The 25,738-nt window shown below is 43.9% G+C and overlaps 1 protein-coding gene across 2 annotated transcripts in view; it reads right to left on the reverse strand.

Moving 5' to 3' along the window:
* Positions 1 to 25,738, reverse strand: part of plb1 (phospholipase B1) — a 192,025-nt gene that overhangs the window by 132,674 nt on the left and 33,613 nt on the right. For both annotated transcript variants that reach the window (XM_069887716.1, XM_069887718.1), the window contains exons 13-23: positions 17,548 to 17,622; positions 17,335 to 17,415; positions 13,610 to 13,670; positions 11,943 to 12,001; positions 11,784 to 11,857; positions 9,141 to 9,184; positions 8,134 to 8,242; positions 6,988 to 7,039; positions 5,203 to 5,283; positions 1,209 to 1,274; positions 286 to 386 (exon numbers count right to left, since the gene is read on the reverse strand). In XM_069887716.1, the coding sequence (XP_069743817.1) occupies positions 286 to 386; positions 1,209 to 1,274; positions 5,203 to 5,283; positions 6,988 to 7,039; positions 8,134 to 8,242; positions 9,141 to 9,184; positions 11,784 to 11,857; positions 11,943 to 12,001; positions 13,610 to 13,670; positions 17,335 to 17,415; positions 17,548 to 17,622 (803 nt within the window). The remainder of the gene's footprint in view (positions 1 to 285; positions 387 to 1,208; positions 1,275 to 5,202; positions 5,284 to 6,987; positions 7,040 to 8,133; positions 8,243 to 9,140; positions 9,185 to 11,783; positions 11,858 to 11,942; positions 12,002 to 13,609; positions 13,671 to 17,334; positions 17,416 to 17,547; positions 17,623 to 25,738) is intronic.

The following is a 25,738-nucleotide window of genomic DNA, read 5'->3' on the forward strand; positions in this document are numbered from 1 at the left end:
CCAAACTCAGGTGAAACATGCACAATCACAGAGAGAACATGCAATCTCCACACAGACAGCACCAGTCGGCTTCTCAATGACTCTTATTATCAGAATGACTTTATATAAAGATTGATTCCAGGGGTCTCAGGAATGGCCCACTTAGTGTTTAACAGGGGCTCCTTTTAACTCTCAACTCTCCCTCCCTCATTTCCTGTTATTAAGATTGCCAATCAAATTCGACAGACGTAAAACACAATTTTGCGTGAAGCTTTTAAATTGTAGGGGATAAACTGGGACACAAACTTCAAAAGGATCTGTGGACACTTCAATCGCGTGTCGGTGAAGAGCTCCCGTAATGGGACAATATTGAGAATTGTCACCAAGTTGACAAAGGCTCTCGGGACCTGCAAGCAAAACGAAAATGAAAGGTTGGTTTATTCCGGCATTTGCTAGTTAATTAACTGCAAGCACTCATTATGAATTACTACTGACTTCTGTTTGATCAGGGAATGCAAAGAGTCAGGTCAAGGTCATGGTGGCTCTCAACCAGCAAACAAATCGTAGAAAATAATTAAGTAAAAGATGCAGAAGTTTAAAATTGGCACACCTCATCGTTAGTTCGTCAATGTGCCATCTCAAGCAATTTCCTCTGTAGTGAACTGTGACTCAGTCTGAATGTACAAAGGTGTGTGTTTAATGCAATTGATCCTGATGCGTCTAACACATTGAAATAGGAGACAACGACAACCCCTCAAGGCTCCCACAGAGCCCCCGTCTAACAGTCTCCAAAATGCTTCACTAGGACATAAATGGTAATGTTGCCTTGTAAGAGAATACACTGAATTGATGGAGAAAAAGATGTTTTCTGATTGTATTTATGATAAAGTGAAGTTTTGAAATTAAACAAAAAAAATGAGAGGGATTCTATTTGGTCTTTGATACTTAATATTCTAACAAAGAGCCATCAATGTCAGGATTTAAAATATCATGAACTCAGATGTTAATACATTTGCTCAGACACCTGGGTTTATATTGGGAGCACATTCTGCTTAAAGGGTCAGTTTTGAGCCAGGTGTTATATGTTGTGGAAGTGTTCGGGTCTGGATTGGGTTTCGGTGTCAGATGGGTGCTGAACACAGGTCAAGCAGCAGGGCTGGAGGATGGCTTGATAGGCACTGATCATCCTAAACCGTGGTATGTTAAATAAAAGAACTTGATCCCCTTACCTCACTGTGCAGAGTATCCAATGCTTCCTGTATGTTCTTGATAAAGTTATCTGGAGAGAAGTTGGGCTGTGTTTTGCAAATGAACAGATAATAATTAATCATAATTATCCCAATTGCAATTATGGGCACAAAGTACATCACGAAATAAGATCTAAAGTGCAATGACTGTTGTTCAGAGTCTAAGTGCTGCTCTATATGCAGGCTCTGTGTACCCAAGAATGTGAACAAAGAAAGAGCTGTGTCCTTTTGAACCAGCACTTCCATTCATTAAAAGGCACCACAGCATCAGTTACCTGCACTAGAGCAGTAACATCAGAACATAAGAAATAGGAGCAGGAGTCGGCCATCCGGCCCATCGAGCCTGTTCTACCATTCAATGAGATCATGGTTGGTCTGATGACTGGCTCATCTCCACCTACCAGCCTTTTCCCCATATCCCTTAATTCCCCAACTATGTAAAAATCTATCCACTCTTGTCTTAAATACATTTACTAAGGCCGCCTCCACTACTTCAATGGGCAGCAAATTCCCACAGGTTCATCACCCTCTGGGAAAAGCAGTTCCTCCTCATCTCTATCCTAAATCTACTACCCTGAATCTTGTCCCCTAGTTCTGGCCTCCCCCACCAATGGAATCAACTTACCTACCTTTAACTTTTCAATGCCTTTCATAATTTTATATGTTTCTATAAGATCCCCTCTCCTCCTTCTAAATTCCAGCGAGTACAGTCCTAGATGACTCAATCTCACCCTCATCTCTGGAAACCACCTGGTGAACCTCTTTTGTACTGCTCCCAACCCAGTACATCCTTCCTCACGTAAGAAGACCAGAACTGCACGCAGTACTCCAGAAAGTCTTTGAATAATTTTAAGGTTAGAGAAAATGAATGCCTGACAACCTTGGGGGATGAGAGATTACCAGAGATCTATAAATGGGAGGGGACTGAGGAGTGCAGTAGAACAGAGTGATCTGGAAATACAGATATATAATTCCCTGAAAGTGGTATCATAGAAAGACAGGTTCATAAAGAGAACTTTTGGCATGTTGACCTTCATAAATTAAAATATTGAGAATAAGAATTGGGATGTTATGGTAAAGTTATATAAGACATTGGTGAGGCCAAATTTGGAGTATTGTGTCCAGTTTTGGTCACCTAACTACAAGAAAGATATCAATAAGATAGAAAGAGTGCAGAAGAGATTTACAAGGATGTTGTTGGGACTTGAGGAACTGAGTTACAAGGAAAGGTTAAACAGGTTAGGACTTTATTCGCTGGAGTGTAGAAGAATGACGGGAGATTTGATAGAGGTATACAAATTATGAAGGATATTGGTAAAGTAAATACAAGCAGGCTTTTTCCACTGTGGTTAGGTGAGATGACTTCCAGGCCAAACATTTTGGCAGTTTCCGCAAAACAGGACGTCAAGCGCTGAAGAGCTGGCTCTGAATGGGCAACTAAAGCGGCATCGTCTGCAAAGAGTAGTTCACGGACAAGTTGCTCTTGTGTCTTGGTGTGAGCTTGCAGGTGCCTCAGATTGAAGAGACTGCCATCCGTGCGGTACCGGATGTAAACAGCGTCTTCATTGTTGAGGTCTTTCATGGCTTGTTTCAGCATCATGCTGAAGAAGATTGAAAAGAGGGTTGGTGCGAGAACGCAGCCTTGTTTCACGCCATTGTTAATGGAGAAGGGTTCAGAGAGCTCATTGCTGTATCTGACCCGACCTTGTTGGTTTTCGTGCAGTTGGATAACCATGTTGAGGAACTTTGGGGGGGGCATCCGAGGCGCTCTAGTATTTGCCAAAGCCCTTTCCTGCTCACGGTGTTGAAGGCTTTGGTGAGGTCAACAAAGATGATGTAGAGTCCTTTGTTTTGTTCTTTGCACTTTTCTTGAAGCTGTCTGAAGGCAAAGACCATGTCAATAGTTCCTCTGTTTGCGCGAAAGCCGCACTGTGATTCTGGGAGAACATTCTCGGCGACACTAGGTATTATTCTATTTAGGAGAATCCTAGCAAAGATTTTGCCTGCAATGGAGAGCAGTGTGATTCCCCTTTAGTTTGAGCAGTCTGATTTCTCACCTTTGTTTTTGTACAGGGTGATGATGATGGCATCACGAAGGTCCTGAGGCAGCTTTCCTTGGTCCCAGCAGAAAACTGAGGTCCTCCATCAGCCAGCTCCCCACCATGACTACCAGCCCCCCCACATCTCCATCGGGCACACAAAACTCAAAACGGTCAACCAGTTTACCTATCTCGGCTGCACCATTTCATCGGATGCAAGGATCGACAACGAGATACACAACAGACTCGCCAAGGCAAATAGTGCCTTTGGAAGACTACACAAAAGAGTCTGGAAAAACAACCAACTGAAAAACCGCACAAAGATTAACGTTGTCATACCCACACTCCTGTTTGGCTCTGAATCATGGGTCCTCTACCAGCATCACCTATGGCTCCTAGAATGCTTCCACCAGCGTTGTCTCCGCTCCATCCTCAACATTCATTGGAGCGACTTCATCCCTAACATCGAAGTACTCGAGATGGCAGAGGCCGACAGCATCGAATCCACGCTGCTGAAGATCCAACTGCGCTGGGTAGGTCACGTCTCCAGAATGGAGGACCATCGCCTTCCCAAGATCGTGTTATATGGCGAGCTCTCCACTGGCCACCGTGACAGAGGTGCACCAAAGAAGAGGTACAAGGACTGCCTAAAGAAATCTCTTGGTGCCTGACACATTGACCACCACCAGTGGGCTGATATCGCTTCAAACCGTGCATCTTGGCGCCTCACAGTTCGGCGGGCAGCAACCTCCTTTGAAGACCGCAGAGCCCACCTCACTGACAAAAGACAAAGGAGGAAAAACCCAACATCCAACCCCAACCAACCAATTTTCCCTTGCAACCGCTGCAACCGTGTCTGCCTGTCCCGCATCGGACTTGTCAGCCACAAATGAGCCTGCAGCTGACATGGTCATTACCCCTCCATAAATCTTCGTTCATGAAGCCAAGCCAAAGAAAGAGAAGGTGAGATGAAAAACTAAAGGACATGGATTAAGGGTGAAAAGGTAAAAATTCAAAAGCAACATTAGGGGGATCTTCCTCATGCAGAGGGTGGTGGAATGTGGTGCCAGCTAAATTGCAAATGCAAGCTCAAATTCGACATGTAAGAAAAATTTGGACAGGTGCATGGATGGGAGGGATATGGTCCACATGCAGGTTAGTGGGACTCGGCAGAAAAATAGTTTGAGACAGACCAGATGTGCCGAAGTGCCTGTTTCTATGTTCTGTGGTTCTATGTTCCATGGATGGTGGCAGTCAGAGAGATACAGCACCAAAAGAAGGTCCTTGGCCTATCAATGCTGTAATGCATAGCTGGGGGTGGTGGTAGAGGCTGGCACAAAAGCGACATTCGAAAGACTCTAAGATAGGCACATGGATGTAATAAAACTAAAAGGTAACGCGTATGAGGTAGGGAAAAATTAGATTGTTCTGGAGTAGGTTTACATAGGTCGGCACAACGTTGTCGGCTGAAGGATGTGTACGGTGTTGTAATGTTCTAAGAATACACCGACACTCAACCACCCATTCATACTGGCCCCTCTCAATAGGGGCATTCACACGGCCAAATTAACAGAACAGCCCTGCTCCTCTTTGGGATGTGGGCGGAAACTGGAGCACCCGGGAGAAACCCAGGAATTCTCAGTCAGGACAAGCGATTACCTTTCATGTGTAAATGGGTGGCAGTCAGAGAGGTGCATCTGGGAATGTGGGGAGAATAAAATATTAGTAGAAATGGTGTGTGAACTCAGTGGGGTGAAGGGTCTGTTTCCATGCATCAAGACTCTAACTTTGCTTTTACATAATCTGACCAAAACGAACTCAATCCATGGAGCCCTTCTGCAGTCAGGAGAGAAAGGAAGGAGAAGGTATTTAACAGGAACCAGATGTTATGGTTCTGTCGTCAGGGTTCAATGTTAGTCTGTATAAATGCCACTTACAGTATTCTTGCAATAGTCACAAAGATCATTCCCTCCAATAAACAAGGTAATTATCTTCCAATCTTCCTGAAAATTGATTCTCTGTTGAAACACAATTACATGGAAATTAATACATTGGCTCACTACCCAGGTAACACCCCAGTTCCCTGTTTCTCACTGATTCATCATCCTGCTGATCTCTCCACACCAGGTCCCACTTGCTGCCTGGATTTATAGCCAATTCCTCCCATAATCTGGTTGGTTTTCTTGTAGCCAGCTGTCCAAGATGAATCTGAAGCCTGCAGGGATTGAGCACCACTGTTGTTAGCCATCTTGGTGAACATTATGAACATGAGAAATGGGAGCAGGCATTGACTGTCTGGCTCATGGAGCCATTCCATAAGATCACAGCTGATCTGGCCGTGGACTCACCTCTCTATATTACCCCTCCCTCTGTACCTCATAAACCTGACCTTTTAGTTCCCCTATTCTTGAAAAAAATCTATTTGTGCATTAAATACATTTAATGAGGCAGCCTTTTAATTGGACAGAGCATTCCACAGATTCACTACTCTCCTTGTCCGTCTTAAATCTACTTCCCTGAATCATGAAGCTACATCCCCTAGTTCTCGTCTCCCCTGCCAGGTAGATAGGGTCTAAAAAGAGCTTTTGGCATGTTGGCCTTCATAAAGCAAAGTATTGAGTACAGGAGTTGGGATGCTATGGTGTAGTTGTATAACTGAGGTGAGGCCAAATTTGGAGTGCTGTGTGAAATTTTGGTCACCTAACCACAGGAAGGATATCAATAAGTTTGAAAGAGAACAGAGGAAATTTACAAGGATGTTGCCAGGACTTAAAGAAATTAATTACAGGGAAAGGTTGGATAGGGTAAGACTTTATTCCCTAGAGCATAGAAGAATGAGGAGAGATTTGATAGAAGTATACAAAATGATGATGGGTACAGTGTAGAGAGTGTAAATTCAAACAGTTTTTTTTTCCACTGAGGTTAAGTGCGATAAAAACTGGAGGACATGGGTTAAGGATGAAAGGGGAAAAGTTTGAAGGGAATAGAAGGGAGAATTCTTCAGGTAGAGAGTGGTGGGAGTGTGGAATGAGCTGGCAGCCTAAATGGTGAAAGTAGGCTCCATTTTGACATTTAAGAATAATTTGTTCAGGTACATGAATGGGAAGGGCATGGAGGGGTATGGACTTGGCCCAGTTCAAAGGGACAAGGCAGAAGAACAGTTTGACCAAAACTGCACACAATGCTCCAAATTTGGCCTCATCATAATGTCCCAACGCTGGTACTAAATACTTTGATTGATGAAGGCCAACCTGCCAAAAGTTCCCTTTTCGACTCTACCTACCCGTGACGCCACTTTCTGGGAATTATGTATCTGTATTCCCAGTCCCTCAGTGCCCTGCTGTTTCCCATGTATGTTTCTACCTTGGTTAGTCCTTCCAAAGTGAATTGGTTCAGAGTTTTGAATTTATAGCTCATTAACACAAAACAGCCTAATCTCTCAGTAAGGGATGTGTGTTTCCCCCCCCCCCCCTCCCCCCACACCTTTGTGGACTATTAAAGTTTCAGGATGTAATTAATGTTTACCTAGTGGACTCCTTAACTTGGCAAGCAACCCTCATAGGGTGGGGTTAGAAATATATGTTTTATTTCCTTTTACTTTCCATTTAATAACATGGGTTCACATGTATCTTGTTCATTGTTATTTGATACTTGTAACTCAATATTAATTTGTTTTATTATTATTTATTACCCTTATAAAGAGATTGAAAAAGAATATTTACCGAATCATTTTTCATCAGCTTCAGTAGTTTTCTGACCTGGCCCATCAAATCCCTAGGAAATGTACGGAAATAAAAGAAGACACATTAGGAAGGTATAAGTATAATCTGTTGTGAATTTAGATATTTTTAAAAATGGCTCTCCCTTCTGATTAAAAATGTCCACGTCACCAGTGCAAGGTAGGACAACTCTGTGACAGCTGACACCGAGAAGGTTCTCCATCATCAGTGGACCAGTGACGAAATGAATCTGGGATGAATGGTCACCCTTCACCTGCCAAACCCAATCTGTCCAGAGACCTTCAGCAAACTTCCCACATCCCACACTATCCCAGCTACAGTAACACCCGTTCTGAAGTATTTTATCATGTCATTATTACCCTGCATATTGTGGACGTTTGCTGTGTGAAAACCAGGTGTTTAAGGACTCATTTAATAACCCAGCTGTCTAAGACCAGATACCCCATGTAATAATCCAGGTGTCCAAGCATCAGCCACCCCAAATAATAACCCAGGTGTAAATACAGGACAGCCCATGTAATAACCCAGGTGCAAGCACCAGGCAGTCCCATGTAATAAGTGAAAACACAAAACTGGAGAAACTCAGTAGGTCAAACAGTGTACTTCATGGAGCAAAGATAAAGAAATATAACCAATGTTTCAGGCTTGAGTCCTTCATCAATGTATGAGCAAAATCTCAGCGGGTGCCCAAACAAAATGGTGGGGGGGGGGAGGGACAGGGGGAGGAGCACAGTCCCACAGGCAGGAGGGAATAGGTGGATAAGGGAGAGAGGGCATGACAGCAAGCAGGGGGAGGAGAGATGGTTCTGAGAATGGAGAGGGAAGGGGTGGAGAGCTGGAGGAAAGAAGACAAAGTGAAAGGGAAAGGTGGGAGAATGGAGAGCAGGCAAGCAGACACCAGAGAAATCGATGTTAATGCCATCCAGAGAGTGTCCAGACAGAAAATCAAAAGTTGTTCCTCTAATTTATGGGTGGTCTTTGTTGGCCAGTACATGAGGCCATGGATAGACATGTGAACAGGTATAAGCACCAGACAGCCCAGGTATTAACTCAGGTATTTGAGCATCAGGCACCCCATGCAATAACAAGAAAATGAAATGACCAGGCATCCAGATGAAATAGACTTACCCCGTAACAGCTCCTGCAATCGCCCGGTTCAAGAAAGATTGTGGAGTGCCTTCATTACCAACACCAGAGGAATATCCAAACAACAAAGGGTTAAACTCACGGAGAATGTCTACATAGAAAATCAGATGAAAATCCAGTCATTGAAAAACTAAACTGCTAAATATCTGCAAACCAAAGAGGTGTCACTGATATCAGCACCTGACAAATATTAACAGAACTTTGGAAGTTCACTGGGTCAGGGAAGATCAGGTATCAGTTCCATCCATGTGCGCTATTGACCCACACACCTCTTTCCTTAATAGGTTTGAGATGTGGCGTTGCTGTTACGAGGGAGTTGAGATGAGCATTGATTGGTTATGATCATGTCCAACAGTAGTACAAGCTCGAGGGGTGTGGTGGCCTATCCAGCTCTCATTGTGCTTGTGTGTTGGAGTGCGTGGCTTTCTCATGGCTCACAGCTCTGTCCAGGGTTTAAACGACCTGGTGGAGCCAACGATGATTTCTTTTAAAATCCTGTGACTGTGGGATCTGGGCCCAGGATGTCTACATTCAGCAGCAGACTCCAGGGATGTAGAGGACTGGCGCGGGGCTCCAGAAAAAAGAGCGAACACCACTTGTTTGAGAAGGAGAGGAGATGATCCTACAGGGTGGTGACTACAGTGGTAGACCAGTAAGGGCTCTGAGGCTGAAGAACACATGGCCGGAGGGCTTTTGGTGACTCGAGACGAGGAACCCACGTAGGCCGTGGGCTGCTGGCAACTGTAGTCAAAGGACTCACAACCTGGCTGTGGACTGTTGTAGCTGGCTCAAGACCAGGCAAAATATTTCCGTTACAATTGGGTCTAGAGCAGTGATTCTCAACCTTACCTTCCCACTCACATCCCACCTTAAGCAATCCCTTACTAATCACGGAGCACCGATGGCACAGGGATTACTTAAAGTGGTACGTGAGTGAATGAAGAGAAAGGCCACGATTAAACAAAATCATCAGGAACTGTCTCACTTACTAGTCAGTGTAGTGACAGTTGAAATACTGTTGTCTCCCCCGATGCTGCGAGAAAGAAAAGATGGAAAAGTTCATTTCACATTTATTGTTATCCTCTGCAAAATTCTTCCATTCTCGAATGGGAGTGAAATACAGTCATTGATGCCCTCGAGATGTCGGGGTACAAAAAGTCATGCATTTTGACCTTCTTGCTGGGTGTAGATCGACTATAGTTAATGAACTTTTACAGCACAGGAATGATCCCTTCAACCCATCAAGTCCATGCTGACCAAGATGTCTACTTAGGCTAGTCCCACTTGCCTGCACTCAACCCAAAGGATCATAGAACCATCCAAATTCTTCTAAAATGTTAAAATTGAGCCCACATTCACCACTTCAGCTGGCAGCTCGTTCCACACCCCCACCACTCTCTGTGTGAAGAATTTCCCCCTCATGTTTCCCACTAAACTTTTTCCTTTCACCCTTAACCCATGTCCTCTGGTTTGCATCTCACCTACTCTTAGTGGAAAAAGCCTATCTACATTTATTCTATTTATCCCCTTCATAATATTAAATACCTCTATCAAATCTCCCCTCATTCTTCTATGCCCCAGGGAATAAAGTCCAAACCTGTTTAATATTTCCCTGTAACTCAATTCCTGAAGTCCAAGGAACATTCTAGTCAATATTCTCGGCACTCTTTCTATCTTATTGATCTCTTTCCTGTAGTTAAGTGACCAAAACACAAAGCTCCAAAATTGGCCTCACCAATGTCTTATGCAACTTTAACATAACATCCCATCTCCTATACTGAATACTTTGATTTATGAAGGCCAAGATGCCAAAAGCTCTCTTTACAACCCTGTCTACCTGTGACACTATTTATGTATCTGTATTCCCATATGCCTCTGCTCTACCACACTCTTCAGTGCCCTACCATTGGCGTTCGTTTATCCTTCCAAAATGCAACACCTCACACTTGTCTGCATTAAACTCTATCTGCCATTTATATACTAATTTTTCCAGCTGGTTCAGATCCCTCTGCAACCCATAACCTTCTAAACCTTTCCAATCATGAGCCTTTTAAACATGTCAATTGAACCCATTGCCACCACTTCCTCTGGCCACTTGTTCAGTTTTCCCTCCATCCTCTGTATGAAAAGATCCCCCTCGAGTCCTATTCAATCTGTCCTTTATTTTAGATTTCTTGGGTAAAAGATTATGACTATGTATGACTTTATAACCTTAATCAGGCCCACTCCCCCCCTTTCCCTCCCTCACCCTTCCACACTCCAAGGAGAAAAATCCCAGCCTGTCCTTATAATTCAAGCCAACAATAATGAGATGCCTTGGTGCTTTCCCTTAATTTAGAACAAAGAATATAGAAATCTAGAGCACAGCACAGACCTTTCGGCCCATGGTGCTGTGCTGACCTAATAACCTACTCTTACCACTGCCCAGAATTTCCCTATTGCATAACCCTCCATTTTTATAATTCCTTTTACCTGTTGAATAATCTCTTAAAAGATCAGGTCATCCCTCATGCTCTGTCATTCCAAGGTGACAAGTTCACTCATCCTGTCCTTACAAGGCATGCACTCAAATCCAGGTAACATCCTTGTAAATCTCCTCTGCACCCTTGCTAGAGCTTCCATATCCTTTCTGCAGTGACCAGAATTGAACACAGTATTCCAAGTAGGGTCTAACCAAGTTCTTGTATAGCTGCAGCATTGCCTCATGGCTTTTGAACTTGATCCTACAGTTAATGAAGGCCAACGCACAGTACATCTTCACTATTAACCTGTGTAGCAGCTTTGAGTGTCCTATGGATCTCTCAGTTACTCCACATAGCTGGTGGGGTTTTAATTGTAATTGACGGTGGTGGGACAATTTCCCCTAAGCTCTAAGCAGCAGAATGTTTGGTGACAAGATTCCGAACTCAACTCAGAGATCTAACTTCAGATCAGGATTGTGATTCACGAGGGTTAGTTTTGAACGATATGGCATCGTCGTCATCATCTATTTCAAGAGCAGCAAATGGGCCGGCCCGGTTAGTGTAGCAGTTAGCGCAATGTGTTACAGCGCCAGTGACTCGGGTTAGAATCTGGCGCTGTTTGTCAGGAATTTGTACGCTCTTTCTGTGACCCTGTGGGTTTCCACCGGGTGCTCCGGTTTCTTCCTACATTCCAAAGACTTACAGGGTTAGCTTAAATGGTCACATGGGTGAAATTGGGCTGCGTGGACTGATGGGCCGGAAGGGCCCAAATTAAAAATTAATTAAAATAAACATGGGGCTGAGAACAGCTAGGTGGCGCAGCAGAATGGCAGTTAGTGCGGCTGCCTCACAGCTCTAGTGACCCGAGCTCTCAGGGCTCCGGTCTCACATCCCAAAGACCCACTGGTTGATTGATTAATTGACCCCAAGTTGCCCCAAGTGTGGGTGGGTGGCAGGAGAACTAAGGAGAGATGGGAATGGGAGGAGAAAAGAGTTGCTGGATATGCAAGAGAGATGCAAGAGAAACATTGGAGGCTTGATGGGAATGTCCTGCGGTTTGACATACTCGATGGCCCAAATGGCCTCCCTGCCTTGTGATGAGAAAATCTACAATTGGTGGAATCATATTCACAAAGTTAATCTGCAAAGGAACAGCAAAATGTTACTGACCTCCACGAGAGACCTCTGAACTGGGTGATAACTCCAATGAGATCATTGGGCTTTGCTCCTGCCCCATTACCTGCCTGTGCCATCGAATAAAAGATAATGCTTAATTAAATACTGAATTGGATTGTGTTCTACAGTACCCAAGGCTGTCACTGTACTTACTGTGAGCGAGTCTCCAAGGGCAGCAATCACTTTGATGTCTGCTGGTCTGAGCTGGTGCACTGGTGGAAGAAAGAAAGGATCTCATGAGCGACCAAAACACATTAATCGAGGCACGCAAGTGGCCAAAAGTCACTTATCCAAATGAAATGCAAGAAAAATCTGCAGATGCCAGAAATCTGAAATAAAATAGATCGTGCTGGAAACACACAGCAGGGCAGGGGGCATCTGTGGAGAGAGAGATAGATTTGTTGATTTGGGTCAATGACACAATGGACTGAAGGGTCTATTTTTCTGTTGTCACCTTGGGGTGTTGTCATGTGAAATAATACATTTAACAAATATGCTTTACAAAGGGTTAATGAATTAAGTAGGAAAATACAGAAGCTACTTCTAAGTTGGTGGGAACCTAATTGCTTCTTAACATCTCTGCTGAAGTGAGATAGTAACTTATCCACAAGAATGTTCATATGCCTTGGGATATAAACCAGTGGTTCTCAACCTTTCTCTTTCCACTCACATTCCACTTTAAGTAATCCCTATGCCATACATGCTCTGTGATTAGTAAGGGATTGATTAAGGTGGGATGTGGGTGGAAAGAAAAAGTCTGAAAACCACTGTTCTAATCGTACTTCATTGACTTGTTATGTGAATGGTTTCATAGCTCCAAAGGAAATGGACCAATGGCAATTTTTCTTAAGCAAACTATTTCTGTAACAATTGGGTCTAGAGTAGTGATTTTCAACCTTCCCTTCCCACCCACATCCCACCTTAAGCAAACCCTTACCAATCACAGAGCACCGATGGCATATGGATTACTTAAAGTGGTACGTGAGTGGAAAGAAAAAGGTTGAGAATCACTGCATTACAGGATAACGTAATGGTAAACGCAAAATGCAGGTGTGCTTAACTCATATGATTCTTGTCAGGGTCTTGCGAAGACCCCTGCCCAAAAGGTGTATAAATGTACAGTGAACACTTGGATGCTTTGAGTGTGTGGGCCTCAGTTCAGAAAACGAGTCACTGAACTCTTTCTTACCCCCACTAGCGTTACAAAGGGTTCATAAAGAAGCTGTTGTGCGTTTACTTGGTTCTGCAGTGTTTTCTTCTGTTTGTTTTCTTACAGCACAGGGCTGACTTCAACAGTAAATGGCGTGGAACACATGACTTTTCCAATTTGGAATCACCAATTGAATGTTGGATTTGGATAAGAGGAATCTCAGGAAATGCAGTGATGAAAAATTAAGCATAATTTACAATAGTAAAACACTGAGGTAAAAACACAATGCTGGAGAAACTCAGCAGGCCAAACCGTGGCTTTTATATAGCAAAGATCAAAAGACATAACTAACATTTTGGGCTTCATCCAGGCATGGCGAAGAGCTTGGTGAAGTACTCAAACCCAAAATGTTGGTTATGTGTCTATCTTGTTTCTGCTCCGTAAATGGTTATATGGTTATATAAAGTACATGGTTTGACCTGCTGAGTCTCTCCTGCATTCTGGCCTATCGATAACATTTTTTACATATTAAGAGAATTAACGGGTTAGTGCAGGGGAGAGACACAGAGATAAAGATAAGCTGGAATCTCATTGAAAGGCAGAACAGGCATGAGAGAGCCTTTGATTTCTTATGTTCTCTTTTCCTTCAAACGGTATACTTTCACCATACCTGAGGTCGGAACTGTTATGGACGGTTCACGGTCTATACAGGTCACTTCACTGCCACACTCCTGGTTAAAAATCAGATGCAAATTTGTTGGTTTACAATGCACATAAATGAATGGATTAATAGAGGTTATTGGGAAAGACCCAATGATTACTGGACAGTGAGCAAGTAGGCTTGGATCTGTGTTCATGTCAAGATCTGGACTGAGGCCAGGATTAATGGTGGCAGAGGCGACATGGACCAGAATCGGGCCTGAGGCACCTTTCGGCGAACCTGTATTCCACTGAGTCTATCCAAGGGACCATGGTGGTGTAGAGGAGGCGTGGTCTATCGCGGAACCCCTAAGTCGTGCGGGGGAGGAAGGTCTATCAGGGACCACCCGAGTGGTGCAGGGGAGAAGGGTCTATTGGGGACCACATGAGTGGTGCAGGGGAGGAAGGTCTATTGGAGACCACCTGAGTGGTGTGCAAGAGGCGGGTCTATCAGGGACCACCCAAGTGGTGCAAGGTAGGGGTGGTCTATTGCGGAAAACATGAATGGCATGGCAGAGGAGTGTCTATTGGGGACCACCTGAGTGATGCAGGGTAGGGGTAGTCTATTGGGGAAGACTTGAGTGGCATGGCAGAGGAGGGTCTATTGGGGACCACCTGAGTGGAGCAGGGTAGGGGTGGTCTATTGGGGAAAACGAGTGGCATGGCAGAGGAGGATCTATTAGGGACCACCTGAGTGGTGCAGGGTAGGGGTGGTCTATTGGGGACCACCCTAGTGGCACGGTGGAGGAGAGTCTGTCGGGGAACCCCTGAGAGGGAATGGTATCAGTTACGAGGAGCAAGAGGATGGTCTCTGGCGTCAGAGGCTGGATCGGACCAGACCTGGGATCATCACTGGAGTGAAGGATTCTTCCTGATTCCCGCCAGGAAGCAGCTGTCATTTTACATTTAAATTTTAAATTTGATTTGCTTGTTACGTTAATGGAAATGTTAACATTAAATGCTACCATGATCATTCTTCATTTTGCTACCATTTTCTGAGAACACTCTTTAGCGAATTGAAAACAACACGCAAAACATTTCACTTTATCGTTGCCCACATGACAATAAACAGCTCAATGTTTGACTAGATCTAGGCTCGGCATCTTGGGAGGCATTCGCGGGCCAAGTTATTGTGCCCTCCCCCATCAGCCTGCAGCATTAGTGTCACTAGGGTGTTGAGGACCACAGCGGGTGACGCCATCAGAGGGGGTGTCACCAAAATGAATCCCATGGTTTCGTCCCATGCGTGTTTGTCTGAAGCGTCGGAAGGAAGGGGAAGTGTGATGGCATGCTGGATGGAGAAGGTCCACAGTAGATATGGTATGGTACCTGCTCACACCCCTACTGAGTGAGTCCTTGAACAGCAGTTTGTGCCCCTCCCACCCCCCTCCACGGTTACTCAAATGCGAGAATAGATGATAAATAGAGCTGTGTTCTCCTTGCTGGGGCATAGACCAGTACAGTGCAGGCAGAGGTTCTTTGGTGGCACCATGACCACAGGTGGTGGGGCCAGGACATCCCAATGCAAGCTCATCCCTGCAGCAGTAAAGCTCAAGAGAAAAGTCTTGTGCTGAATTATGTGTGTGGTGGCAAAGCAGATCAACATGTTTGGGGAGATTCGGCCACAAATTGGGAAGTGGGAGGAAAGTGATAAAGGTTGAAGTATACATGACCCGTCTCTGAAAACCGCTTGCTTGTTCACACAAAGCAGAAGAAAAGCTGGGTCTGTGAGTCCTTTTACCCAACAAGCAGGCTTCCTGAAGCAAAAGAGGCGGGACGTGTAACACACCAGCCTGGCAACACGGCTTGCCCGTTTAGACTGGTCCCGCATCAATACACTCCACCTCTGATATTACGTACCTTGGTGGATTGAAGCCAGCTAAGTTTACACCCCTCCAATCCACCTTCAATGTGTTCACACAGCGCTCAAAAGGTGGCTAATACCTGGCTTTCAAGCACAGTATTAAAGAGGTTTGAGGGGATGGGAAGTTTCTTCAGATGCTCTTTTTTACAATTGTTTTTTTATAATTTTATATTCAACTTGCAAAAAGCAAATGTGGGTTATTGAGATCTCAATTCCATCAAGTTAACCTATGAACTCCGAACATTTTGGAGGGTGGAAGGAAACCAGAGCACCTGGGGAAAACCCGTGTGGGCCATCGGGACAACGTCCAAACTCCTTACAGACAGCACTGGATTTGAACCCAGGTCGCTGGTGGTGTAATGGCATCGCGTTAACCGCTATGCTGACCATGTTCAGGGTGTTGGCGAGACCATGCCTGGAGAACGACACGCAGACTTGTTCCCCAAACCTTATAAACAAGGATATAGAAGCATTGGACGCTGTCCAAGGAGATTCACCTGGGGTGAGAGGATGGACCCATCAAGCGAGGCTAAACAGATCGAGTCTGCAGGAGTTTAGAAACTTCAAAAATCCAATCCAAAGATGCACTGGTTTGGCAGGTGAAATGGTCACATGGGTGTATTTGGGTGGCATGGGCTCATGGGTCAGAAGGGCCTGTTACTGTGCTAAATTTTAAAATAACTCAGACTTATTTGAAAAGCACATTGTGCAGGGGACACAGAGAGCCTGCAGAGAGATAGAGATAGGTTAAAGGGATGAACAAGGGTCAGGCAGGTGGAGTACAATATGAGGACATCCACTTTGGAAGAAGAGAAGACAGATTGGATTATTTTTTAAAGGTCGCAGCATGCTGTTGTGCAGACATCCGGAGTGTTTGTGCAGCATGAAGGCAAATCGGATGCTAGCCTTCATTGCTCGAGGGATTGAATTTCAACTGTACGGGGTTCTGGTGAGGCTGTATCTGGAGGACTGTGTGCAGTTCTGGTCTCCTTACTTGAGAATGGAGAAACTAGTTTTTGGAGGCAGTGCACAGATTGACTTTGGAAATGAGGAGGGGTAGCTAATGAGGAGAAATGAAGCCACCAAGGACTCTATTCTTTGGAGTTTAAAAGAATGAGCGGAGATCCCACAGAATTAGAAGAGCATCATGAAAGAAGTAGGTAAGAGAGAATCGGGAAAGTTGTTTCCATGGGCAGGTGAGGCTGGAACTAGCTTCAAGGTGTGCAGGTGTAGATTTAAGACAGAGAGGGGAGGGGGACTGCTCATCCCAGATGTGAATCAGAGGAATTCTCTTCCCAAGGAAGGAGTAGAGACTGCCTCATGAAATATATCTAAGACACAGTTGGATATATCTTTGCATAGTAGGGGAATTAAGGGTTATGCGGAACAGGTGGGTAAGTGGAGCTGAGCCCACGGCCAGATTAGCCGTGATCTTATTGAATGGTGGAGCAGGCACGATGGGCCAGATGGCCGACTCCTGCTCCTGTTTCTAAAAGTTATGTTCCCTGGTGGGGCTTGACGGGGTAGATGCTTTCAATGGTGGGAGAGTGTCAAACGAAAGGACATGGTAACAAGATCATAACACTGGAATCTAAAATGGAGGTGCGACGAAATGTTTTTTTGCAGAGGGTAGGAAGTTCTGAAAATCTCCATTCCAGAAGGATGTGAAGGTTGGATTTTAGAAATATTTAAGATGGAAGGGGTGAACTTACTGAAAGATCAGGGGACAATGAGGACCTGGTACAGAAGAGTTGAGGCTTGGGGCAGATCAGTTGGACAGGCTTGAGAAATCGAGTGGCCTATTCTTGCTCCTATTTTCTTATGATATTTACCTTCCCATATGACTGCCTGGCCTCCGTTGGCGAGGTTAGTCCGTAGTCACTGTTCTGATAAGTGAAGAGGTAGGGTCTTTCCTGTGAAAGTCAGAGGAGTTGAAGCAATTCAGTAATACTTCCCATGTATACAGTAAAGACGAGACAAATTATTGACAGCACAGAGACACTTTTGGTGTCTGAAAACAGAAGGCATCGTTGATCTGATCTTACCTGGGTTGGACAGCGCAGCTGAGGAGCTGTGGGTGACAATTTCAGGATTGCATTTTTCTGTCCAACAGGCTCGAGCTGTGAACAGGAACAGATATTCCTTGCTGAGCAGAAAAAAAACAATGCAATGGCGCAACTAGTAGAACCACTGCCTCACAGCACCAGAGACCTGGGTTTGATCCTGACATCAGGTGCTGACTGTGCGGAGTTTGCATGTTTTCCCTGTGAACTGCATGAATTTTGTCCAGGTGATTTGGTTGCCCCACAAAGACGTGTGGGTTGGTAGAGTGATTGGTATCTGCAGTGTAGATGAGAGGTAGAATGTGAGAAGAATTAATGGGAATGTGGGAAAGATAAAATAGGGTTAGAGAAGAACTGGTGTGTAACAGATTTGAGAGTCAACAAAGACTTAGTGGGTGGAAGAACCTGGTTCCATGTCCAATGACCAGTTTCCAACAGAGTATAATTTGCAGGGGCAAGTAGAAATAATACAAAGTAGGGCAGAGACTCCCATTAATTGCTCCCTTACTACTTATCCTTGCACTTGCAGTTGCTTACAAGTTATCATACTGACCAGCACATCTCTGGGACGTGGAAGGAAATGGGGGCACTGGGTGGAAATCCATGTATTCACAGGGAGAACATGTGAACTCCACACAGACAGTACCTGTTCAAATCCAGATCAGGGTCCACAAGCTTGTTCACTTGAAAGGACAATGCTGGTGAGGAAGAACAAGCAAGTAAAAGGTGAAAATTAATTTTAAAAACTGCAGATGCCAAAAACCTGAGATAAAATGCTGGAAACACTCATCAGGTCAGACTGCATCTGTGGAAAGGGAAGCATTCAACGTTTCAGGTCTGGCACCCTTCAGAATTAGGAAAGAGAGAGAAGAATGCAGTTGACAGAGGTGGAGGAGTGGAGCTGTGGGTAGAACAAAGGGAATATCTTTGATAGATTGAGACTAAATAAATCCATGTAGCAGTTAGAATTAGAGTACGTTTCTTTGTGAAGTGGTGCTTACAGCATGACTTACACGCACAGTAGGCCAGATGATACAAGTAGAGCAAGAAATGGCTGGTTCTGATTCAGATGGAAAGAGCGAGTTACACAAGGCTTGAGAATTTAATATTGTGTTACGAGACAGAGGACTCCCAAGCCCAGCAGCAGTAGGTATCCACCAAGACAAATGGTGACTTAAACAAAAGTTGCTTTTAATTATCTTTAAACATGAAAACAGAATCACACTTTAACTTATCACTGTTGACTTAACTAACCTAACTTAACCCCCCTTCTATTTCTAAGTGCACGTGTATGTCATGTGTGTGTAAGTTCAGAAACGTTCTTTGGTTCACAGTCCAATCTCACTTCTCATTCCTCCAAGTTCACTGGTTGCAGGCAATTCTTATACTGTGCACAGAATTTAACATTCATAAAGTTCACCAGGCTTTGGAGCTTGAAAGGTTCTTGTTGGTTTTCAGAGACAGATTTGTTGTTCCAGGACACCCACAACTGATTCCTTCTTAATCAGCCACTTCAGTGTCTTGCCGAAGAAACTTACCCCTCAGGGTCTTCTGTCTTTCAGGTCACCACCAAGGGCCTTTTCGTTTCTCTTATTTCAAGTGAAACATTAGTCGGCCTGTCCTCTCTTCTTGCATGAACCACAAAGGCTTTGACCAGGCTGAACTAAGCACTCACAACCCATCTTCCAAATGGGGTTTTCCACAAACTTGCCAGCTTGTCCTGTTCCAGTTCCAGCTGCTGACTGTACTACTGTAGAACTGATCTCTGTGTGTGTGTCTGACTGTCTGTCTCTCTCTCTCAGAGAGAAAGCCTCTTTGACTCTCTCTGCCTGAAAAACCACATGACCCTCTTCGACAGCAAATTCCACTGCAGACTATCTGCGGCTCGGACAAGCTCTTTCATCTGTTGCCTTTTTGTAAACAACAATCCATTAGTGAAGTCTCTTGGGCACTCTCCAAAGCTTCTGCAAAGACTGTTGGCTCCAACATGAGCAGAGCTCCAGTATTTTAAATAAGATCTGTCTTAAAGTGTTTGTATGTGACCTACCCTAAAACCCTGTCCCAATTTATCTCCCAAAAACATGTCTATATTCTGTCATAATCGAGTCCGCAAGGCTGCAGATTGGGCCATTGCTTTGGGAAGCACCTGCGTTCACTCTGCAAGGCTGACACAGAGATTCTGGTTGCCTGCTGCATTAATTTCCCATCCTTCTCTCACACTTATGTGGCCTCCTTCACAAACTCATTTTCTTTCTTTGCCTGTTGGGTCTTGGACATAAAACATTGTGTTTCTCTCTCCACAGAGGCTACCTGACCTATTGAGCATTTCCTGAATTTTCCATAAACCTTTTCTGTATAATATATAGTGTTTTTTTACTTCTGTTTTTCTGTCATTACTTTTAAAAATATTTTTTGACCAATATTAACACTTTCAATGGTCTTTGAATGTTTCAAAGCCTCTCGGGGTAGTCAACATTTAGCATAGGTTTGACGGTCAGATAAGTGAAGGAGGAGGGAGTGATACGTAGCTCTGTTGGCTGCTGAAGTATGAGCAGGTGGAGTGCAGGCCTGGTCCAGGACTGGTTGCGGTGCAGGGTTGCATTGTTTGGGACGTGGACGTAGCTTTCAGGGAGCTCACCATCGTTGAATCTGCAAAGGCTAAATTTGCATATGCATGTCATTGATGAGCACGTCGAGGAGCTGCCTGCAGTGGGAGTCCAATTATTGGGATTGACACGTAGAACATTACAGCCTAGTGCAGGGCTTTCATGTAAACTAATCCCACAACAATCTAATCCTTCCCTACCTCACACCCATGTCTATCTAAGAATGTTTTCAACCTCTCAATTGTACCAGCCTCCTCCACCAACCCCAGCAATGCATTCCAGGCACCCACCATTCTCTGTGTAAAGAAATGTACCCCTGATGTCTCCCCTCAACTTTCCTCAGTTCACCTCAAATGGATGTCCTCTGGTTCTAGCTATTGTCACTCCAGTAAAAAGGTGCTGGTTGTCTACCCTATAGAAGCAGCCCATAATCTCTTACACCTCTACTGAGTCACCTCTCATCTTTTGTCACTCCAAAGAGCAATGCTTAGCTCTTGTCAACCTTCTTTACCCAAATTGTAGAGATCATCAGAATTTTCAACTCCTCTTCCCAAAAGATAATGGAACACTAGCAAGGTGCACGTAGCTGAAGTAGAGTTAAGGGCCAGGTCAGCTATCATCGATGGGAAGGTCATGGGCTTCTGCTCTTCCTATCATTCCTGTGATGGTGGCAATGGCAGGAAGGTCTGAGGCATTGCAAAGAGTTGGAACTGACTCCTCAACAGATCAGTGTGAGGTCCTTTGCTCCATGTATTCTGGTGGTTCAAGAGGACAGCTCACCACCTCACAGCTCATTGAGGGCGATAGGAGATTGGCCTTTAATGTTGACCTACCCAATTTGGCCTCATCTAGAGGAATGTAAAAAGGGGTGTGATAGCTTGGAAGTGGGTTGAAGGTTGTTGATGGCAATAAACAAAAATATTCAAAGGATATGTGAACAGCTATATGACAGAGGGAAGTGAAGATAACACCAGCAGCTGATGTTTATCTCAGTTAAACTGTGGGACTGTATCAATATCACTGCACCAATTAACTTGACATTATCAGGGATTGGTACATCTTTCCTCAATAACTTCATTGCTGTTCTCTGATCTCCAATAACCTTTAGCACACAATATCACAAATGGGTAATTGAGGGCAAGGCTATTCCTCCAAACACCTGCACCAGGCTGTTCCTGAGATAACAGAGTTGGGAAACTCCCAGTGGGTCAGGCAGAATCTGGGAGGAAGCAGAGAGCAGGTCAGAAACCTTTCCCACACACAGTGAGGTTTAACAAGACAGGACCATGGAATGGAGCAGCCGAAGGGTTGAGGACATCTCAGGGTTTGACCAGGGGCTTCCTTAACTTTGAAACATTGACGGACCATTGGGCAACTTGGAGGGAGCTACAGTGGCCAACATGTTGGTAACCTGTGGCCAGTTAGGGGTCTGAGTGTGGCCACTCAATGTTGGCCCACTGAGGAAAGCGACTGCAGCCTAGAAGGATTCATTGTGAAAATGACCATGAAGGGCAAGACTTGGAGCCCTGTTGCGAGAAGAACATTAGATATGCATATTCATATAAGGTAGAAAAAATGGGATTTCATCAGGAAACCATGAAAGAGTCAAGTTGGCCATCACCCATTCCTGCTGCTACCTTCAGATACAAGGCACAGAAGCATGAAGATCACCACCTCAAGGTTCAAGAACAGTTTTTTTCCAACAGCTATCATGCTCTTGAACTTCCCTTGTTAGACTGATCGTGGACTGCTCTGACACCACAAAAGGACTGTCCGATGTAAAACATGAAAGTCTGCAGACATGGTGGTTGAAGTAAAAACACTCAAGCCCAGAACATCGGTTCGGTATCTTTATCTTTGCTACATCAAGGACATTGTTTGACCTGCTGAGTTTCTCCAGCATTTTGTGTTTTTACTTAAAAGGACTGTCAGCGCTATTGTAATACCACTTTTTTGGCACCATGAATATTTGTTATTTATATATATTTTTAATTTAAAGTGTAATATTGTGGCTGCTTTTTTCTTCCTTTACAAAATATTTGGCTGCAGAAAGTAAGAATTCCAGAGCATGTGCACATTGTATAATGTATTTGACAATAAACTCATCGGATTTATTCTTATTGTCAACAAACTAGAGTTCTTTGGGTTTTTTTTTAATTAATTTCTCTCGCCATTTTGTCTTTCCACAAAAACTTTCTCACCAAAGTATTCAAATTTTCAAAAAATTTATGAGGTATCTTATATGGAATAGATTGGAACAAATATTGAACTTGGGGAAAGATATTCATTTTAATACAATTCACCCGTCCCATCAACGTTATAGGTAAATCCTTCCAACTATTTAAATAACTCATAATTCTAGTCAATAAAGGTAAATAATTCAATGCAAATAAATGATCATAATTATTATCAATAATAATACTCAAATATTTAATATGATCACACCATCTAAACTTCACAAACTGTCTACATGATGAGTAATCCCATGATTTCACTCTTCTCCCAATTTACTTTATAACCAGATAACACTCCATACTATTCCAAACATTTATATAAGATCTCCAAAGATTGTAAAGGCTGTGTTAAATATATCAAAATATTTTATCTGCAAACAAATTTATCTTAAAATTATCGGAATTCACCTTAATACCTGTAACAGCACTATCCTGCTGCCTAGTCATCTGTGGCATAGATTCAATAACCAATGCAAACTGAGCTGGTTACAAAGGACAGCTGTATCTGGTTGATCTAGATAATGTAAAAGGTAAAGATATCTGTCCATTTGTCACCACTCTAGCAGTGGGATTTTTATACAAAGCCTTAATCCAACCAGTAAAAACGGGCCCAATATTAAACTTTTCCAAAACCTGAAACAAAAACCTCCATTCAATCTTTTAAAATTCTTGACTTAGGAAATTCAGCTGACAAGATTCATCCCTTCCGCAACACTGCCATAGCATCAGTGAGCTGACCCTTTGAAAATTGTTCCCATAGTTCTGAACCTTCCTTCACCCACAAATCACCTGAAACAAACTCAAGGACCACTTGTGGGGGTGGAGGGAATTGTTAGAAAGCTCAAACTTTTTCCCTGACTACAGACAGGTTGTTACAGGGTGGGAACATTTTTTTGAGAATTTTCGACTAATCCACTAAATTTACAGATGCCGCGAGGACTTGGGTGGCGGGGGGAGGTTTGGCTGGTCATTTCCCAATCCCCCACCCACTTCCAGGCCTAGGTTTCCCAATGCTGCAGACCTTAGTGCAGTGCAGTGCACTGTGGACCATAGGTTGAGAAGCACTAGACCAGACTAGGGGCATCTGACTGAGAGGGAGTTTCTAGGCACAAAACTCCTTGGTGGTGTGAAATCCTGACCTCTGTCAATCACAAATGTAAAATTAATCTCCTCATGAACTAACCATTTTGTTGCCAGGACTGGAGGCACTGACTTACAGGGAAAGGTTAAACAGGTTACGGATTTTATTGAAGTAAAAACACAAATATTCTGGAGGAACTCAACACCTAAATCAATGGGTCTCAACCTTTCTCTTTCCACTCACATCCCACGTTAAGTAATCCCTGTGCCATTGATGCTCTGTGATTTAAGGGATTGCTTAAGGTGGTACGTGAGTGGGAAGGGAAGGTTGAGAATCACTGTTCTAGACCCAATTTTTACTGAAATATCTTGCTTGAGAAAAATGGTCATTGGCCCCTTTTCGTTGGAGTTCTGAAACCGTGCACATCATGAGTCAATTAGGGACGATTAAAACAGTAGTTTTAAACATTTTCTTTCCACCCACATATCACCTTAAGCAATCCCTTACTAATCACAGAGCACATATGGCATAGGGAATACGTAATGTTTTGGGCCTGAGCCCTTCTTTAAGGAACATGGATAAAGTCAACAAGCTTATCATGGGTGCCTGAGCCAGCACCAATGTAATTATCGACATCTTCATTCAAATGGGTTATCATTTTCCAAATTTCAGCTGGTGGTCCTGATTTCAGAAACCATATGGGATCCTTATCATTTTTTAGAAAGATAAAACAGATATGCAAACAACTGAGGAATTTACCCTTCTGATCGGAACAAATCTCTCCACATCACAGTGAAAAACAGAACAATGACAGATAACACAGTTCATCGATTAACAATTATCTTATCCAAAGCGTCACCAAATGAGATAATGTTGTTTTGCTTATTTTCCGCTCAGAAAGCAGCAATCTAACAGGACAATGGACCTCAATCATTAATGTGGAATCTTTCAAAATTGCTGCTGATGTGCTTGCCAAGAAAGAGGCCTTTGCTGTTATCAAGGTGAGTTGCAAAGATTGGAGAGCAGCAGTTGTCTATCGAGCAATTGTTGGCTTTTGGTCATTCAGATTAAAATTAGGTGGCAGGAGATGTTGCAATGTCCAGACTCAGCAAATGCACATTTAGTGGGTGTGTAAAGACAGGGCAAGAGGAGTTTCGAGTGCGGTCATGCACTTTGGTGAAAGGGGAGATGTGGACATAGGTGCAAACAAGCAAAATGCAAAGGGTCGAAATGTTTTTTGGATCGCCAAACGTTACCAGGCAGGTTTAAGCAGGAGAGCAAATGGCACCTGGGCTTTATTACAAGAGGGCTGGTATTTCAATTTTAAATTTTTAAATGTTATTTGCAGCACGAAGGAATCCAATTCCATCCATTAAAGTGCGTGCCACCCAATTTCACGCCAAAATAAACTACAACCCCGTACGTTTTGGAGGGTGGGAGGAAACCGGAGCACCCAAGGAAAATCCATGCAGATGCAGGGAGATCATGCAAACTTCTTACAGTTAGCGCCGATTCAAACCTGTGTTGCTGGTAGCATTGCGCTAACCATGTATCTTATAAATATAATTGTGCAGGGTGTTGGTGAAGCCACATCTTTGTGGCCCTTATTTAAGAAAGGTTGGGGTGTAGTGGACAGCAGGGAAGGCATTCAAAACTTTTTGAAGAAATGGGCTGCCAAATGGTAGATGGAATTTAATGCTGCGGTGACACACCACTAGCCTACTGCAGGGGGCGACCTGTGTACCTGCAGGAAGAGCACTGGAGGACATGGGACGTTAGGGTGAAGTTGCTGAAGGAATTTTGGAGTAAAGGGTGTCACTCAGCTGACCTGAATGGACCAAGCCCCACCCGGTTGGCTGCCAATCACCCTCCGGAATATAAGCTACATCTGGCCCCTCGAGGTCAGTCTCAGAGCCAGCACACCTACTCTTACAGCCAGCTCTGTGGAGGTTTGTGTGGAATAAAGCCTATTGAACAGTCTTTATGTTTTATGTCTGCTTTTCTGCTCGATAGCGCATCACAAATGCAGGTAAGTGTGAGGTGTTGCACTTTGGCAGAACAAACCAAGGTAGAACATACACAGTAAGTGGCAGGTCACATGTGGAGTGCAGTAGAACAGAGGGATCTGAGAATACAGATACATAATTCCCTAAAAGTCGCATCACAGACAAGTTGGATTGTAAAGAGAGCTTGTGGTATACTTCATAAATCAAAGTATTGAATATAGGACATGGGATGTTAGGGTGAAGTTG

This window comes from Narcine bancroftii, chromosome 6, assembly GCF_036971445.1.
Source record: "Narcine bancroftii isolate sNarBan1 chromosome 6, sNarBan1.hap1, whole genome shotgun sequence".
Classification (NCBI taxonomy): domain Eukaryota; kingdom Metazoa; phylum Chordata; class Chondrichthyes; order Torpediniformes; family Narcinidae; genus Narcine; species Narcine bancroftii.